Source organism: Rhinolophus ferrumequinum, chromosome 12 (genome assembly GCF_004115265.2).
Source record: "Rhinolophus ferrumequinum isolate MPI-CBG mRhiFer1 chromosome 12, mRhiFer1_v1.p, whole genome shotgun sequence".
NCBI classification, from domain to species: domain Eukaryota; kingdom Metazoa; phylum Chordata; class Mammalia; order Chiroptera; family Rhinolophidae; genus Rhinolophus; species Rhinolophus ferrumequinum.
This window is the reverse complement of record NC_046295.1, coordinates 72,245,513-72,263,511: the sequence shown is the minus strand read 5'-3', so window position 1 is coordinate 72,263,511 and position 17,999 is coordinate 72,245,513. Positions and strand designations below refer to the sequence as shown.

Sequence of the window (17,999 nt, the reverse complement as noted above, 5' to 3'; positions counted from 1 at the left end):
CTTCCAAAAACACGCATGCCCAGGTCTCATCCCAGATCTATTAAATCAGAATGTCTGGGGCTGGGGCCTAGTTATAAATCGACTATAGTAGATTCTGGTCGATGACTGCTTGCTAAGAACCAATGCATTAGTTCTTGACTTTAATAACTTTAATAGCTGGGGGGAAAGGGTCGCCCTTGAGTAAACCTCAGAGGAGAGCGAATGTGAAATTGTGGAAAACGTTCTCCTTTTATAAAATAGAAGTCGCGGAAGGGCCTGGTTGCTATGGGAACCACGTTCGGCACAGCCGCGAGGCTTTCCCGTAGATTGTGCCCGGAGGCCCGGCCGCAGGTCTGGAATGGTGCAGTCCTGGCAAACGCAGGGGCCAGACTCTAGTGTGAGGGACGGAGTTCAGATACCAACACTGTCTGCTATCTTAGAGGCTCTTTTCTATAGTAGTTAGGAAAAAAGGACCTTTAATTTTTATCCGATCAGAGGTGAAAACGGCACAGAGAACCTACTGTGAGATCAGAAGTCCTCAGGTCTCATCCTAACCACCCCCTACCCAGGTACGGGATCCAAGGCGAGTCCTGTCACCTTTCTGAGCCTCAAGCTTCCGCATTTGAATTAGGAGAGGATCCTCATGGTTCTAAAAATTCAATGATTCTGTTAGTATTAATAATCCTGATTTGTATGGTACTACTCTGGCAAAGAGCAGAAGAAATACTCAGTAATGCAATGAATGCAGAGACTATTGACCATGTAGTTTAATTTATTTAAGGCATATACGCTGATTTCAAAGGAGAAAATATTGCTCCCGATAATATATTGAACTGTTAGTATCTCCAGCATAGCAAAATCTTTCCAGAGGGAGAAATTACCCATCAGTGCAAACTTGACATTTTTTACTTCCTGATCCATAACTGCCATTCTCAGCACACGTATATTTACTGTAAAGGGCCAAATGTATGAATGTTGTAGATGAATATTAAATAACTACATAAACGTCAAGGTCACAGTCGTGAGAAACGCCTCAGTGGAGGGCCCCGGAGTCTTGCCTTGATCTCTGGTGAAGTTCCAGTCTCGAATCTTGCTGACAAGGGGAAATAATTGAGGTGGACCATTATTAAGGCTTTAAGTGTTTCTCCATGTTAAAGATCTTTTACAAGCCTGGAGTAACTGATAGTGCCCAGGAATTGGCAAAAGCTTCACTTAGAAATATAGGCTGGTCGGAGGGATAGTAAAACCCAGAGTGCAGGTGTCCGGAGTTTGGGCTTACGCAGCAGAGGTGGAGGCCAGGGCGAGCCCAGCGCTGGGCGTGCCGCCCCCACTCTGAGTTACGCACTTCAGAATGGAAAGAAGCCCAGTTCTCCAGCTCTTTCACACCAAGCGCTGCAGGGAGAGTGGCTCCATCTTTCAACTCCCCTTTAAATATCCTCCAATTCTCCCCGCCTCTCCTGTGAAACCTCCTCTCCCGCCATTCAGTCCATCTTTATAGCTGCACGAAGAATGTGACAAGTGTCCAGGGGAATTGGGGCGTATGAATTATGCATGACCCAGAGATCTAGACTGTCTGTCTGGACTGGCAAGTGCCCTGGATAATTATGTGAGTGTCCTGCTGACCTGGACCTGGGAGGAGAGCAAATATTACGGATGACCGAAAGATCTCAGCAGACTGAAGGATTGGCCAAGTTATAACAGACAAACCTAATAAGAGGTATAAAAGATAAAACTAACATATTCCATGTACAAGGTCTGTGTTTGGTATTGCGCTTGGTCCTTTGCACATTTTAGTTTATTTCTTTTTTACAATGACCCAGTGAAGGTTGGTTTTATAGCCCCATTTTATAGATGAGGAAACCGAGGCATGGTTGTACAGAGAGGAAGGTGCAAGCATGGTAGAGTCCTTGATCTAGATTCCCAATCCCAGTTCCACCCCTCAGTTTGCTGGCAAGTTACTTGATCTTTGAAAAACAGCAACAGCTAGGTTTTAATGGCTGCGTTGTATGTGTCAGGTTCTGTGGGCTTCGCTCTTTGCATTTATTACCTTGTTAATCCTCAGAACAATCCTTCGCCTATTTTTCAGATGAGGAAGGCACAGATAATTTAAGTAACTTGACCAAGGTCACACAGTAAGTAGCAGGGCCGGGATCTGAGCCCAGGCAGCCTGACGCCATGCCCATGCTCTTAACAACCCCTGCACCTTCTCCATTTCCTGTGTTATGAAAAGAGAGCCACCGTATTTCCTGTGAGGGTTTAGAGGAGATAACTTATGACAAGTGTTTCACATAGTACCTGGCACGTAGTAGGCACTCATTTTCTCACTCTTTCTCCTTTATCATCATCATCGTCATCATTAGCTAATAAACTAGCAACGATCTGAGTGAGATTTCACACCCAGGTCTTGTGACTGCAAATCCGCAGCAACTCTCAGTCTCCCTTCTGCAGGACGAAGTGAGGGCAGTCCTTAGGTCACTGTCTCACCGTCTAGTACAGTGTTACCTCCCTGGCAGGTGCTCCGTGAGTACTCACACAGGCAGGGCTCATTCTGGGGGTCCAGAGAGGAAAAGAACTTAATGCTAACCCTTCTTTTTCCCCCCAAGGTACAAATGGTGAAAGATGGTGACCCTTCCTGGAAGCCCACTTTTATTGTGAAACCTGATGGCGGTTGTCAGGGTGATGGAATCTACCTCATTAAAGACCCCAGCGAACATCCGCCTGGCAGGGTTGCTCCAGAGCAGGCCAGCGGTGGTCCAGGAGTACATCTGCAAACCTCTCCTCATCGACAAGCTCAAGTTCGATATTCGTCTGTATGTCTTACTGAAGTCCTTAGAACCCTTAGAGATTTACATAGCCAAAGATGGACTCTCTAGATTTTGTACGGAGCCATATCAGGAGCCCAGTGCCAAAAACCTGCATCACATCTTTATGCACTTAACCAACTATTCACTGAACATCCACAGCGGTAACTTTGTCCATTCGGACAGTGCTAGCACAGGCAGCAAAAGGACCTTTTCTAGCATTCTTTGTAGGTTGTCTTCCAAAGGCGTTGACATCAAGAAGGTCTGGTCTGATATCATCTCCTTGGTGATTAAGGACTGTCATTGCCCTGACTCCAGAGCTCAAAGTTTTCTACCAGTTGGTCATCCCTGCAGGGAGGCGGGGCCCACATGCTTCCAGGTAACCATCACCAGAAGCTCGGCCGAGTTCTGAACCTTGACGGGACCTACAGAGGGGTGCCCGGCCTCGTGTGGGATGAGGGGTTGGGGTGGGACGGCCAGAGGTGGGGAAGGGTGGTTGCTGGCGTGGGCTTTGATGTTAAACTAGGGTCCAGCTTGCAGCTTTCTATTTGCTAGCTGTGCGATTTGGGGAAATTTGCTTCCCTTTTCTCATCTGTAAAATGAGACTCATAGTACCTCCCTTAAAGGATTCTTGTAAGAATTAAATGAGACAACATATGTAAAGTACAGTGCCTGCCATTCATTTATTCATTCTTTCTTTCGGCAGGTTTACCACCTGCTTAGTAGGGACCAGGCACTGTCTGAGGTCCTAGTGAGACAGTAAGTCAGGTCCCTGTGGGAGACAAATAATTTAAAAAGCAATTAGTATAAAGCGTCACAAGTGCTAGAATGGAATAGGAAATGTGCTGGGCACTGTGAGATTGTGGGAGGGACCATCTAACGTTTTCTGGGCGGGAGTGAGGGTGGTCTGGGAGGGCTTCCTAGAAGAAGTGGCAGTTAAACTGGAACCTGAAGTAAGAGTAGATGAACCAGGCAAGACTGGATAGGGTTAGGGAAGACAAGGTATTGAAAGGGGGAAAACACGTTTTGCGTGCTTGGGGGACGAGGGAAGCATGCAGTGTTTGAGGAACTAAAAGAGGTTCAGTGTGGTTGGAGGGTGGGGCTCGAGGCAGAGATGTGGAGAGAGATGAAGGAAGATGAGGTGGTGCCAATCGTGGAGAGCCGAAGGCCCTGGGGGCCAGTGGAGGTGTTAGCAGGGACTGATGAACTCAGGTTTGCATGTTACCAAGAACAATGTGGCTGCAGCGGGGGGTCAGGGAGGTGACTAGTGAGCTGAGTGCTTTCATACGAGCGAGACATGACGTTGGCTTGTATTAGGATGGTCTTGGCAGAGATGAAGAGAGTAGATCTGAGAGCCACTGAGGAGGTAGAATGGCTGGACTTGGTGATTGGATGGAGCTGGTAGAGAATGGAGAGCAGGTGGCAGTGAGGGGTGGGGAGAAGCAAGAGTGAGTGGCAGGTGGCTCAGGCACTTCCCCCCTTGTGGGGGGCACGTCAGGAGTCGGCCTTGAACACGTCTTTGAAATACCTGTGTGACGTCCAAGTGGAAAGGGAGTAGACAATTGGACATTTGGGCCTGAAGTTCATGCGTGAAAAGTCTGGGCTGAAGAGAATGATTGGGAACTCAGATGGTGACTGAAACCAAGAGAGGCTGCCACGTGAGGTGAGGCCTGAGAAGACCCATGTGGGGACCACTATTTACGTGAGGGACAAGCGGAGTAGGGGGGCACCCAGCAAAAAGAAGTGGCTTGAGAGATAGAAGGGACAGCAGGAGAGGAACCACCCTAAATGCCAAGGACGATGCGCTTGGAGAAGCCGCAGGCGGGGGTCGGCCTCGGCAAATGCTGCTGAGATGTCACACAAGACCAGAACTGAAACTGCGCCTTGTGCTTCCTGACTTCAGTGGAGTGACGGGATGGTCAGAGGGTGGGAGGGAAGGAAATGGAACGAGGCGGAGCTTCTTTCAGGTTATTTGGCTGTGAAGGTGGGTTGGGTGGGGGTGGGGTTCGTGGAGTCCGGGCCCTCACGAGACACAGTTTCCGCCACCAGATAAGTCAGAATGGGAAGGAGATGATAAGAAGGGATACCTCTGGGACCCTCTTCATCTATTCTTTAAAGTAATAAATGATTTTGTAGCAGTTGTGTATAAAAAAAAGAATGCATGGAACAATATGTAAGCTATGGAGCAGAACCCCAAAAAGATCATCCGAAACCCACCTCCCAACCCCAGAGCTCCAGTTACTGTGCTTCTCCCCATCGTATTCTCCACTCACCCCTGAGGCAACCATTACCCTGAATTTTATGTTTATCATTTCCTTGCTTTAAAAACACTGTATTACTCACGAATATATCCCTAAACAGCGTGTTGTTCTGCTTTGCTTGTGTTTGAGCTTTATAAAAACACTATGGTAAAGTATGCAGACTTTGGTAACATGGTCTCCCACTGCAGATTCATGTGGGTCCTTGGTATTGTTTCATTTGCATTGCTGTGTATCCCACTGCAAATATGCACAGTTTGTTCATCAGTTCTTCTGTCGATGCACATTTGTGTTGTTTCTAGTCCTTCATCGAAGACTGTGGCAGGAAAGTAACAGCAGTGTGGAGCGGGAGGGAGAGGGGAGGCAGTGAGGCAGCAGGACGGGAGGCTGGTCGTGAGGTGCAGCCCCAAATCCAGGGCGGCTGCCCTAGGGGCTGCGCCCCAGTCCACAGGGTTTCCAGGCAGGCTGGTGGAATCCTCTGGAAGGGTATTCAGGTTGTGATCAGTTTTCAGGAGGGGTTAATTGTCATCCAGGGGTCTGTCCTTAGGCACTTGGACCCCAGGCTTTTGTTCCCAGCCAGAATGTCCAGCTCAGCCCTCAGGTACATGGCTTAAGGCGTGAGAAAGGGTCAGTGGGCAGGACTAGAGGTTGGACCAGGAAAACCAGGTCCTGGCCCAAGCCAACAAAAGGTGAGGGCAAAGGTGACAGTTGCAACGTGGAGGCATCCAGGGTCATCCCGGGGGACTGTGCGGTCACATCTGTTTGACAGTGACAGCTATTCCAGGAGTATCATGTGGGCCTGGCACGCATGGCCAAGCCACAGAGCCCTGGCACAGTGAGAGTTCAGGGTGGAGGGCAGCGGTTGTCTTGCTAAGTAAGGACAGGCTGTTTGGGGCAGCCCATCAGGGTGGAACCGGGGGCCCAAACTGTGGGTAGCTGAGGGCAGACAGGAAGGGGGCCACTGGTTTGGACAGACCTCATCGAGCAAATGGAACTACAGCCCTGGGACCGTTTTCCATTGTTGACCACGCTAAGTGCTTCCAGGCCTGGGGTCTGGGGAGGAGCGCAGCGCTAGAAGTAAACTCCAGGGGGAGCTCTTCCTCTTCCCAGCTGTGTGACCTTGGGCTAGTGTCTTCACCACCCTGAACCTCTGTTTCTTTCTCTGTGAACCCCCTGCACTCATTTCCCTACCTGCCTTCTTAGGAGCATTGTGAAGTAATGTAAGTGAAAGTGCTTTGACAAGGTAGAAAGTGTTAGATGTTTGAAATGTGTTTCACCATACATTTCAGATTCACGCTGATTGAGAAAATATTATCCTTTTCTCCCTGGAGTCCACTCTTGCTTTCTTTATTTGTACCACTTGTTAAAACACCAATTAGTTCGGATCTCAAACTAACTTGGAAGCCAAAGATTTAGGGGCAACGTCTAGTTTTGCCATTGATTTGCTGTGTGTTCTTGCATAAGTCACTTCTCTGTGCCTCAGTTTCCTCACGCAGGGTTGCTGTCCAGCTCACATGAGAGAAAGATTATGAGGGGCTTTGCAAACTATAATGTTCTGTGCATGTATCATACCTTATTTCTTTGCTGTGAAGCCCCTTTTTCTTGTAGCCTGGGCCTGGCCCAGATTGCAGCATTCCAGAACATAAACCCTAGCCAACAACATTACATTTATTTCAAACATGTGACCATGACCTCTTTCCCATCATAGCCACAATAACTACTTGGGAAATTGTCGTGGCCCATAGCAACTGCTGGCACAGCTCCGGCTGTGGGCAGCTGTCCTGTGATCTGTTGCCTAGAAACGTGGCTGTCCTATCCTTCTGGTCTTTCCCCCTGTCATTGCTCAGGCAGCCCCCAGCAACATAGCCTCATGCCAGTCTTCTTGAGGGCAGCAGTGTGACCTTGGCTTAAACAGTACGGTCCATCTGGGTGTAGATGATTCATGTGGCAGAAATGCACACGCAGAGGAAAGGTTTCCAGCTCAGCTTTCAAGAACATTCTATCCCAGGTTCACTGCTTGGTCTCTATCTGCCTCTAGCCCCAAGTCTAATTCTCTACTAGGTCATGACCCTTCCCCCAGATGTCTGGAGGAGATGCCCTCCCTAAATCCTAAGGTGCTTCTCCTCTTTCTTCATTGTTCTGTAACTTCTTCCTCCCCTCCTTCACCCTACACACCCGTAGGAAGGAGGCGGAGAAGCAGTCCAGCGGTTGTGCAAGGGCTCGGGTTTCGTTCTCAGACGCCCTGAGTTTGAGCTAACCCTGGCTCCTTCCAGCAACTCTAGCTGGTGAGCCTGGCAAGTTAACCTCTCTTCATCTCAGTTTCCTTATCTGCAAATAGAGATGATTTTTGTATCTACCTCACAGAACTATTGCAAGATCGAATGAGAGAAAACTGGATAGGACATTTGGCACAGTACCGAGCACATAGTAATAACTTAATAAATGACAATTTTTGTTATTATTGCATGGTGTGTTATTTGTAACAACAGTTCTCAAACTTGTCTATGAGGAAGCACCTTGATATTATAGGAAACCTTGAAATTGTCACCTTAATGGAATGCCAGTGTTCCAAGGAATATAGTTTGAGAACCAAGTCCTTAGCCTGGCATTGGTTGCCTCCCAGCCTGGCTCCAGCCTCGCTTCCTTGTACCCTCCCTGAGCCCTATGGGCCTGCTAAACAGACTGCTTCCTGTTTGTTAGGTATAACTTATGTTTTCCCAATCCTGCCTGCTTGTTCTCATGGCCTGCCATGTTCTCTTCTATTCTCACTTTTTTTTTTTTTTTAATTCAATGCCTTCCAACAAAGTGCTGCTCAGATCTCACCTTCTCTATAAAGCCTTCTTCACCACTCCCGATAGTTATGCTTTTTTCTTCCTTTGGACTCTAACACATTCCCTGGGCACAGATGAGCCCTGAGCTAGTTTGGGAGCATGTGGTTGTGGATAAGACACCGTCCCTGCCTCTGAGAGGAGCTCAGTTGAGTGCAGAAGACCAATACATGGGAATTATAATTCCTTGTAAAAAAAGCTGTAAGAGGGCATATGCAGGACGCAAGGAGAGCACAGAAAAGGGAGGAACTAACTTTGCCTAACCCAGGCAGGGGAGGCTTCCCAGAAGACGAGATGCTTAAGTGGGAGCTTAAGGCATGCAGAATTTGCCAAGCAGAAAAAGGTGAGGGCTGCCACACTCTCCTGGTTTCCCCCCTATGTCACTGGCTGCTGCTTCTCAGCCCCTTCTTCTAGACTCGGCAGTGGTGGACATCCCCAGGACTCCATCTTTGGAAAGTTCTCCTCTTATCTACAGTCGTTCCCCAGATGATGTCATCCAGCCCATGGCTTTAAGTATCAGCTATGTGCCATTGACGCCTAAATTTATATTTCCAGTCTTGACCTCTCCCTGAGCTCCAAGCCATTACAAACAACTGCCCACCTTATCTTTCTCCTTGGATTCCTAGTGGGTATCTCCCAGTTGACATGTCCAAAATGAAACCCTTGATTTCTCTCCCAATCCTATTCTTCCATTGTCTTTCCTATTTCAGTAATTTAACCAGTTACTCAGACCAAAAACCTGAGTCATCCTTATTTCTTATTTTTTCCTCCTTCCCACATCCAATCCATAAAGAGCTCTTGAAAATAGACTTTAAAATACATCCTAAATATAACCACTTCCAACCAGTTCCACTGCTACCATCCCAGTCTAGGCAGCCATCACCTTGTATTTGTACCACTGCAGTAGTCTCTTAATTGATGTCCCTATTTCCACTCTTGCTGTCTATAGCCTATTTTTCCCATGGTAGCCAAAGTGATTCTTTTAAAACATGTCAGATCAAATTACTTCCCTTGTGCAAACTCTCCAATGACTTTCTCATTGCACTTAAAATCCTGGCTCCTTACCATGGCCTAAAGATGCTATGTGATCTGTCCATTGTCTTTCTATCTGACCTTATCTCCTACCACTCTCCCTCTTGCTTGCTCCTTGCTGTTCTTCAAAAGTGGCCTTCGTTCTTGCTGTTTCCTCAGCTTGGAATGACTTAGCTCTTCAAATGACTTATTTGATCACTTCATTCAGTCGCTGTTCTATGTCACTTCTGGTTATGATGGAGTAAAAAACTTAACCTCCTTCTGCAAACAACTATCGTACCAGACAAAAGACATGAAATAAATGTTTCAGACTTTGAACAACAGATAGCTCAGTACTGTGATCCCTGAGGAAGAGGGGGAAAGAAACGGAAGGTAAGTCCTACAGTCGCCTCCACTTTCTGTCGGGCAATTTCTGGAACATGGGCACTGGGACGGGAAACCTAAACCCTGTGACCTCAATGCGCTGAGATGGAGATCAATGTTTGGGAGGCCGAAGTGGCTGGAATTCTGTAGGCAGAATTCTGGAAAGGAGAGAGCTAAACTATATATCTATGTACAGAATTTTAAAAGGAAATATGAGCTTAATGAAGAGAAAAATGGAAGCTATTAAAAAAGACCAAATGGAACGTCTAGAGAAGAAAATACAATATCTAAAATGAAAATTTCACTGGATAGGATTCACAGTGGATTAGACATTGCCGAAGAAATGATCGATGAACTTGAAGACATAGCAATAGAATCTATCCAAAAGGAAACAGAGAAATGACAATGACTATAGGACAATGACAAGGAAAAATAAATGAATAGACCATCAGTGACCTACAGTATAATATCAGGTGGTCTAACATGTGTAATTGGCGTTCCCTGGGCAGAAGAGACAAGAAAGATACAGAAACATATTTGATGAAATGCCTCCAAATTTCCAAATTTGACAAAAGCTATAAGCCCACAATCCAAGAAGCTTAAGAAACTCCAAGTAAGATATCCACACACGCACACATCAAGTCTTATCATAATCAAATTGTGGAAAACCAGTGATGATAAGAAAACTTAAAAGTAGCTAGAGAGAAAAAGGCACATTAGGTTCAGAGAAACCAAAAGTAAACAAAAAGTTCTCAGGAGACACCGTGCAAGCCGGAAGACAATGGGATGAGAAATGTTACCTCCTTAGAAAGTCCTTCCGTGACCATCCAATCTAAACCACCAACCCTTCCCCTCCACCCACTGCACTCTATGTTCTTACCTTGCTTTAATCACTAACTTGCATGTGGTCTCTCGTTCCACTAGAATGCAAGCTCCAAGAGGGCAGCGTGTTAACACATTCTTTGTCTGCTTTATCCCCAGTACCTAGAACAGTGCTTAATATTTAATAGGTGCTCATTAAATATTTGGTAAATAAAATTGTCTTCCAGGCAAAATAGTATAAAGGCAGAGAGAAGTAAAACATCCTAGAACTATAATAGTTCAGCACAGTTGGAGCCCAAGATGTGCAGTAGTGAGTGGGAGGAAATAAAGCTGGCGTGGGAGGCAGGTGCCAGTCGTAGAGGAATTTGTAGGACATGCTGTGGAACTTGGTCTTCGTTCTGTAGACAGGAATTTTAGGCACAGGAGTGTTAATATTCTACGCGCATTTTATAAAAATAATGGGGCCGCCCCTTGTGCCAGATGAGTTAGAGGGGAGAGTTTGAGAGCAAGGAAACGAATGGGGAAGCTATTCAAGTAGTCTGGGTACAAGATGGTGAAGGCCTGATTCAGACTAAGGGCAGCAAGGGTGGGCCAGGTCTAGAAAGTTCTTTGGAGGTAGAATGTACAAGAGTTGGTGTGCAGGTTGATGTAAAGTATGAAGGAGAAAGTTTTGGCTTGTACAATTGGGTGGATAAGGAATACTGGAGGCAAAGCAGATTTTAGAGAAATGCGGTGTGTTAATTATCCTTGTTGTATAACAAATTACCCCAGAACTTAGCAGCTTAATCTAAGAGACATGTATCACCTCATAGTTTCTGTGGATCGGGGATCTAGGCTTAACTGACTGCCTCTGGCTCAGAGTCTCTCACAAGGCTGCAGGAACATGCTGGCCAGGACTGCAGTCATCTTAAGGCTTGGCTGGGGGAAGGTCCTCTTCCTAGCTCACTCACATGGCTGTTGTCAGGCCTCAGGTCCTCCCTGGCTATTGTCCCACCTGGGCCTCTCCATTGGGCAGCTCACAGCATGGAGGCTGGCTTCTCTCAGAGTGAGCGAGCAAGAGAGTAAGAGAACGCATCCCAAGGTGGAAGCCGCAGCATTTTTATTACCTAATATTGGACGTGACATCCCAAGATTTCTTCCCTATTCTGTTTGTTAGAAAGCAGTCACTAGGTGCAGCCCATGCTCAGAAAGAGGGGATTACACAAGGGCATGAACACCAGGAGGTGGGGATCTCTGAGACCATGTTAGTGGATGGATCATTGAGACCATGTTAGTGGATGTCCACCACAGAGAGTAAGCTTGGATATGTTGAATTTGAGGAGGCTGGGACCTCCCAGTTGGGAATACCCTGGATGGCGGATAGATGTGTAGTTCTGGAACTCAGGAGAGAATCCGCTAGTTGGAATGGAGCTTGGAGCCTTTGCATGAGTTTACAATTAATAGCTCAGGGCCCTTTTCTTCCCAACTTGCTTTGGAAGCTTCTAGAAGTTAGGGATGAAGGACAGATATCTTTGAATCCCCAGGGTGCCCTTCAAGTAGGAGGTACACAACACATAATTGCTGATTAAATTACTTGGAAAAGGGCAGAGTATAATGTGATTGAAAAAGCTTCTCTTTCTCTCCATTTGACAATTCCTGCTATGCCACCAAACCTGAGAGAAGTTTTCCACTTTCTAAGCTGCAGGTTTCTGGTCTGCATATAGTGGGTGTTAGACTAGATTAGTAGTTTTTAAAACATATGTAAAGCTTTTTCCCCAGGAACCCCAGTATGTAAAATGGTAAAAGTTGATCTGATCTGGCCTCCTTGGTGCTTCCCTAGAAAAGAACCCTGTTTTGAAAAACTAAATTCCTGTTTTTCTGCCAGCTTTGTCATTCTGGGATTATATGACAAGATCAACTCTAAGCTCCTCCCAGTTCTGTGACTATTTATTGAGGTCCATTGGTGCTACATATTTCATTGAACTTTTTTTTTTAAGATTTTACTGGGGAAGGGGAACAGGACTTTATTGGGGAACAGTATGTACTTCCAGGACTTTATTCCAAGTCAAGTTGTTGTCCTTTCAGTCTTAGTTGTGGAGGGCGCAGCTCAGCTCCAGGTCCAGTTGTCATTGCTAGTTGCAGGGGGCGCAGCCCACCATCCCTTGCGGGACTCAAGGAATTGAACTGACAACCTTGTGGTTGAGAGCCCACTGGCCCATGTGGGAATCGAACCGGCAGCCTGAGGAGTTAGGAGCATGGAGCTCTAACCGCCTGAGCCACCGGGCCGGCCTATTTCATTGAACTTTTGAAAAGAAAAACAATTTCTATTTCCTTGAACTTGTGAAAAAACATAATAAAGCTGACCTTCATTACATACTATGCATCAGGTACTGTACAAAACGTTTTCCATCACATTATCTTTATTCGATCCTGTCTCTCCTACTAGATTTTAAGCTCCATGTGGGTGGGAACTTCCTTTAGTCCATTACTGTGTTTCTGAAGCTAGACTAGTTCCTGGACATAGGAAGCATTTCAGTAAATATTTTATGAATGAATGAATGCAGGTAAGGACTATTCTTATTCCCATGTTACAGATGAGGAAACCGGGGCTTAGAGCTGCTAAATAATTGGCCTGTAGATATACAAGTGAAAGGCAGAACTAAGATTGGAAACTACCTCCTCTGGACTCCAAAGCCACAAATGCTATTTCTTGTTGGTGATATTAGCAGGAAACTGGAAAGGGAGCCAGCATATATTGAGTACCTTCCATATGATGAGCAGAATCCTAGATACTTTTGGCTTCTATTGTCAACTGCCCTGCAAGGTAGCCATCGTTACCTCCATTTTTTAGGAGGTAAATGAGGCTCAGAGAGGCTAAGCACCACGCCTAGCACCGTTTAGCTATCATGAGAGACTGAGCTGGGATTGCAGCCCAAGTCTTTCCGACCCCAAAGCATTCCTGTACAAGACCCAACATATTCAGCTACGTGCACGCAGTGGAAAATATGCCACTGGTGGGTGCAGGTCACTGTGGCTGACGAGCAGGGCCACTGCACTTCTCCAGCTTTCCTATAGCTTTACATTCACGAAACCACCGTGCATTGAACTGGGAAGAATCCTCCAGGCTGAGCAAGTCCACGTCCAAACGTCTAAGATGTAGCAGAAAGGAAGCATTGATGACTAAGGATGATACATGTCAGTGCAGCCGGCCGTGCTCTGCAGCCTCATCAGATCCCATGTCTCCGACCAGGTCTGAAGTTGGACTGATGACATCACCAGAGTCGATTAAAGCCCTCGTCACTCACATCCACTTGTCATATATTATTAAGCAGATCTATAATGCATGTAACATTTTTTCCTAAGTTTCCATTCCTTTCCTTTTCATGACCAGGGAGAGAAAAATAGAGTGAGGATGACTTTTCCCAACATCTCATCCTTATTGCCCTTCTTTGAAGAATAACCTCGTCTTGAATTATCCCCCAAAATGGTCATTTAGGCTCTGATTTCATTAATAAGGATGAAGCTGCAGTTTAGTAATTCTCATTTAACTTATGCACATTCTATATAGACAAGTAAATGGATTTCCCCTCATCTTTTCTTCTTGAGTCCACAGAGGGGAGACAGCTGCATCTTCTCCTTTTCTCTCCTTTATTCTCCACATTATTTTTTGAAACTTTGGGGTTGTATCAATTATGTTAGAAGCTTTTTACCTTATCACCTCCTATAGAGGTAATGCGAGCCCTCTCAAGAATCTGACGTTCCCGAGTCTGAATCTAATTAGGACCTGCGATCTCGAGGATGAGGAGGCATTCTCTAGGTGAAGGGTTGTTCCAGGCAAAGGGAACGAGATAGACTGGTGGCGGAGGAATTGAAAGAGTCCAGAAGAAGAGAAAGCCTCACCTGAGGTGCTGGATTCAAGAGCAGATGTCCAACAAATGGCGTTGGAGTTAGCTTGGGGTGTGTGTTGGCTTCCTGGGCACGTGGTCTGTGTAATCACAGTGCCCCATGTTCCAAAGGGCTCCAGGACTGGTTTAATGCTCTGTTGTCACTATCGTGACTTGGTTAATACTGTTTGAACAAGCAGGGGCTTTGCCTTTTCATCTTGTACTGGGTCCCACAGATTATGCAGCCTGTCCTGCTTGGGTGTGAAATCCAGTTCTGTCACTTACCAGCTAGGTAGTCCTAGAGAAATCCCCTGGTCTTTCTGGGACTCAGTTTCTGCCTCTATAAAATGGAGAGCATAATCCCTACTTCAAATACACTGTCATGAGGATTAAACGAGATTATGAATAGTTGGTGCCTAGTAAGTGCTTTTCCTTAGCTAAGAGGGTATATCAGAATCACCTGGGGGACTACTATGTTATTCAGAAAACATTTGCCAGGGCTCCACTCTGAAAGATTCTGACTCATAGGTGTGGGTTAGGGATGAGCAGTGGTTTTGAAAGGGGTCCTTAAGTGATACAGATGTACACCCAAGGTTCAGAAAGGTGGCCTTGGGTTTTGAGAGATCTAGCTAAGAAGTAACTTAATAGAGGAGAGCAAAAGGAGAGGGAGAAATTGATGGGTTACTGATGATCCTTAACATAATAAAAAACCTGTTAAAGAAGAAAGAGGTCATCATCTTATAGCACCATCAGACGACACTAATAGTGCTGAAATGCACTATGGGAACTCATCCCGTTTGGGAACTGCAGTCCGTTTGGCCTGACAAGTACACCCAGGAGGAGGGGAGCTGTGGACAGGAGAAGCCAAGGTCAAGGCCCAGGGTGGGGGCCACGTTAGGGTTTATTTTCACTTTCCTGACCCTACTGCTATCCTCAATTCCTGAAAAAAAATTGTAACTAGAGGGAGTAATTCTGAATTATGTTTACCCTGCCCAGATTTTAGGCTTTGACATTCTTCTGATGAAAAATCTGAAGCCTATACTACTTGAAGTTAATGCAAATCCCAGCATGAGAATCGAACATGAACAAGAAGTAAGTCTTTTGAGTATCTCACTGAATATATTGTCACTCCACTGAACATTTCCACTCTCGTGTTATTCACTCGGCTAAACGAGATTCAACATTCCCAGATTTGCACAGCAAAGTTCTGTCCAAGTCTAAATAATTTCAGTTTTGTTGAACTCTGAACATAGTCTATTAATATAAGACCTATCCGACCTATGGTAATTTCCCAGCATGCAATTCTTCCAATTTTTAAGATCTGCAAATGTAGAAGCAGCTGAGCCTTTCCATCAGTTTTGACATGAACTAATTAGTTAGCCTCAGGAGATGAACTAATTGAAATTCTATGAATATGATTTAGCCATGTCGACATGCTTGAATCGCTAAGATAAATAGTACAATTCATAGTGGTGATATTTTTTCCCCCCTGAAAAAAAATGCATAAAAAAGACTGGAAGGAAATACACCCAGTACTAATAATGGGTTTTAGAGGGATTAGGTGGATTCTTTTAATTTTCTTAACCCCTTTCTAATTTCCGAATTTTCTACAATGAGTGTGTATAATTTCGAGAATCAGAAAAACTACTAATTTTCCTCTTCATGTAGTTTGTTGATTTGTAAAAGGAAACTGACATTTTTAAAGTAGTAAACAGGGAGACTTTAAAATAGTCTCGCCTGTAAATTAACATAAGCAAAATCTAACAGTACAACCACCGGAATTAGTGGGAGGATTGGATACTCTTAGTCACTTGGCACCGAATCCCTGAATCTCTCCACTGTAACATGGAATTCTTACCCATTCAAGCTTTCTCCAGGGGTGTTTGAAAATGTCCCCAGCCTTGTCGATGAAGAAGTGAAAGTGGCCGTGATCAGAGATACACTGCGCCTCGTGGACCCACTTAAGAAGAGAAGAGAGAACCAGTAAGTACTTTTTGTATCGTTTATTTCTCTCTCAGCTCTGCTCCCCAGGCCCTACACAGGTAACTTAGGTTCTTAGAGCGTGTTAACATCGTGAGAGAGATTTTCTTATTAAATAATCTAATCAATCATATTTTTATATTTTCATGGATGAATATCAGCCTCCAAATATAATGACTCCGTCAGGTGGACACCATGGCCGACGGTGTCCACCTGTGCATGCATGGAGCTGCTTTCTTTAGCCATCTCTAAGTAAAAGCAGTGGATGAATGCAGCTTGGTCAGATGAATTGCAGTACAACTCATTCCTCAAAAATCTCCTACTCTCTAATGGTTATCGATCTCACCAGTAGAGATTAGATATGGAGAGACGTATATATGAATTCTTGGCTGATTGTTACCTGAATCTGGAAAGTCTCTTCTAAAAACCCACCTTCCCCTAGTGACAGGGTCTCCTCTTGCCCGCCATTGTTCACATGGTGCTTCTCTTAGAAATCCTCACGTATAGGGAGAGAATAAAACAATGGAGAAGAGGGCGACCGGCAACATGGATGTGGTAAGGACCGCTTCCTTTTCATTTTCTTTGTGATGTTTACACTCGTGCAGTATCAGCTTTGGGTTTCAACATTCGTAGCCAAGTTAATGAACTTCTGGCTGTTCTGTAATAATTACAACTGTTATAATTCCTCTTCGTGCCAGCCACCCAGTGGACATCAAATTGGGATGTTGGTGGGAGAATGTGCCCTGCCCCTCCCTCCACGGAATCACCCCTGAAATGAATGACATTTCACTTGGGTGTTTTGTTTGTTTTGTTTTTATCAAATTCCTGGCTCTCACAAAGTGTAAGAGTTGAGTAAATATCATTGTGTCGGTTTTCAGCAGAAAAGTCAAAGACAGGCATTTCAAATAGCACTCCTTGTATCCCCGACAAATCAGAGTGACCCAAATGCTCTGAGACGGGAAGCGTTTGTCAGCTACGGTTCAAGACCGTGAGAAACGCCAACTTCCCTAAGCAAGTGTGCTTTGCAGTTTCTTCTACTGCGGCCCCTCACCCTTCACCAACTGGGCTCAAGCCCAAATATTGTTACATTCACCCTCCAGTAGCGCTTCTCCCCTTGGCTGCACATGAGAACCATCTGGAGAGCTTTCAGAGGCAGCACTGCGAGGGCCCCCACTTCTAGAGATGTTGATTTTAATTAGCCTTGGCTGGAAGCTGGGCCACGGACATTTTTTCAGGTTCCCTAGGTGATTCTACCGTGCAGCCAAGGTTGAGTGCCACTGCCCTGCAGGAAACGTCGCTCTGAAGGAGTGTTTGCCATCCTCTGAGTCAGGCTGGATGGTGCCTGCTCCCCTGAGTTGTCCTCCCGAGTGCTCTCCACCGTGTGAGGCACAGATTGTCGCTGTTGGCAGGACCCGACTAAGAGCGTTCACTGGTCGTTTGATGGGCTGGCCCTGCCAGATGTGGCTTCTGCCCAGTAGAGCTTCTAAGTGATGGCGTGTTATAACTCCTCTTCGTGCCGCCCACCCAGTGGACGTCCAATTGGGATGTTGAATTGGACATATCTGGTGAATCCTTGGGCAGCTCAAACACCATGGCCGACGGTGTCCACCTGTGCATGCATGGAGCTGCTTTCTTTAGCCATCTCTAAGAAAAAGCAGTGGATGAATGCAGCTTGGTCAGATGAATTGCAGTACAACTCATTCCTCAAAAATCTCCTACTCTCGAATGGTTATCGATCTCACCAGTAGAGATTAGACATGGAGAGACAGTATGGCACGGTGGAGAGATTTGGGTGGCTATGCGTGCTAGTATGGCACTGTGGCACAGCTTTTTGAAGATGACCTTGACACATTAGCATTCTGATTCCTTTGGTGGGAACAAGTACAAAAGCCGTTGTGTGGCCTGAGGCTGCTTAATTGAAGGTCTGCCACCAAAAACATGAAGAGATGTAAGGATACCACTGTATTTTCACACTAAATGGTGTCGAAACATGATTAGCTTTCTTGTTCTTGTTCTTGTTTTTCTTTACCTACACGTGGCATTCTCTATAATCCACATGAGCTGCACATCTAA

The 17,999-nt window shown here is 45.7% G+C and overlaps 1 protein-coding gene across 1 annotated transcript in view; it reads left to right on the top strand.

Annotated features, from left to right (window-relative positions):
- TTLL11 (tubulin tyrosine ligase like 11) overlaps nucleotides 1–17,999 on the top strand; it is a 206,363-nt gene that overhangs the window by 70,473 nt on the left and 117,891 nt on the right. The window contains 6 exon segments of the mRNA XM_033123502.1: nucleotides 2,583–2,690; nucleotides 2,692–3,075; nucleotides 3,077–3,137; nucleotides 3,140–3,159; nucleotides 14,943–15,038; nucleotides 15,814–15,929. Of these exon segments, the coding sequence (XP_032979393.1) occupies nucleotides 2,583–2,690; nucleotides 2,692–3,075; nucleotides 3,077–3,137; nucleotides 3,140–3,159; nucleotides 14,943–15,038; nucleotides 15,814–15,929 (785 nt within the window).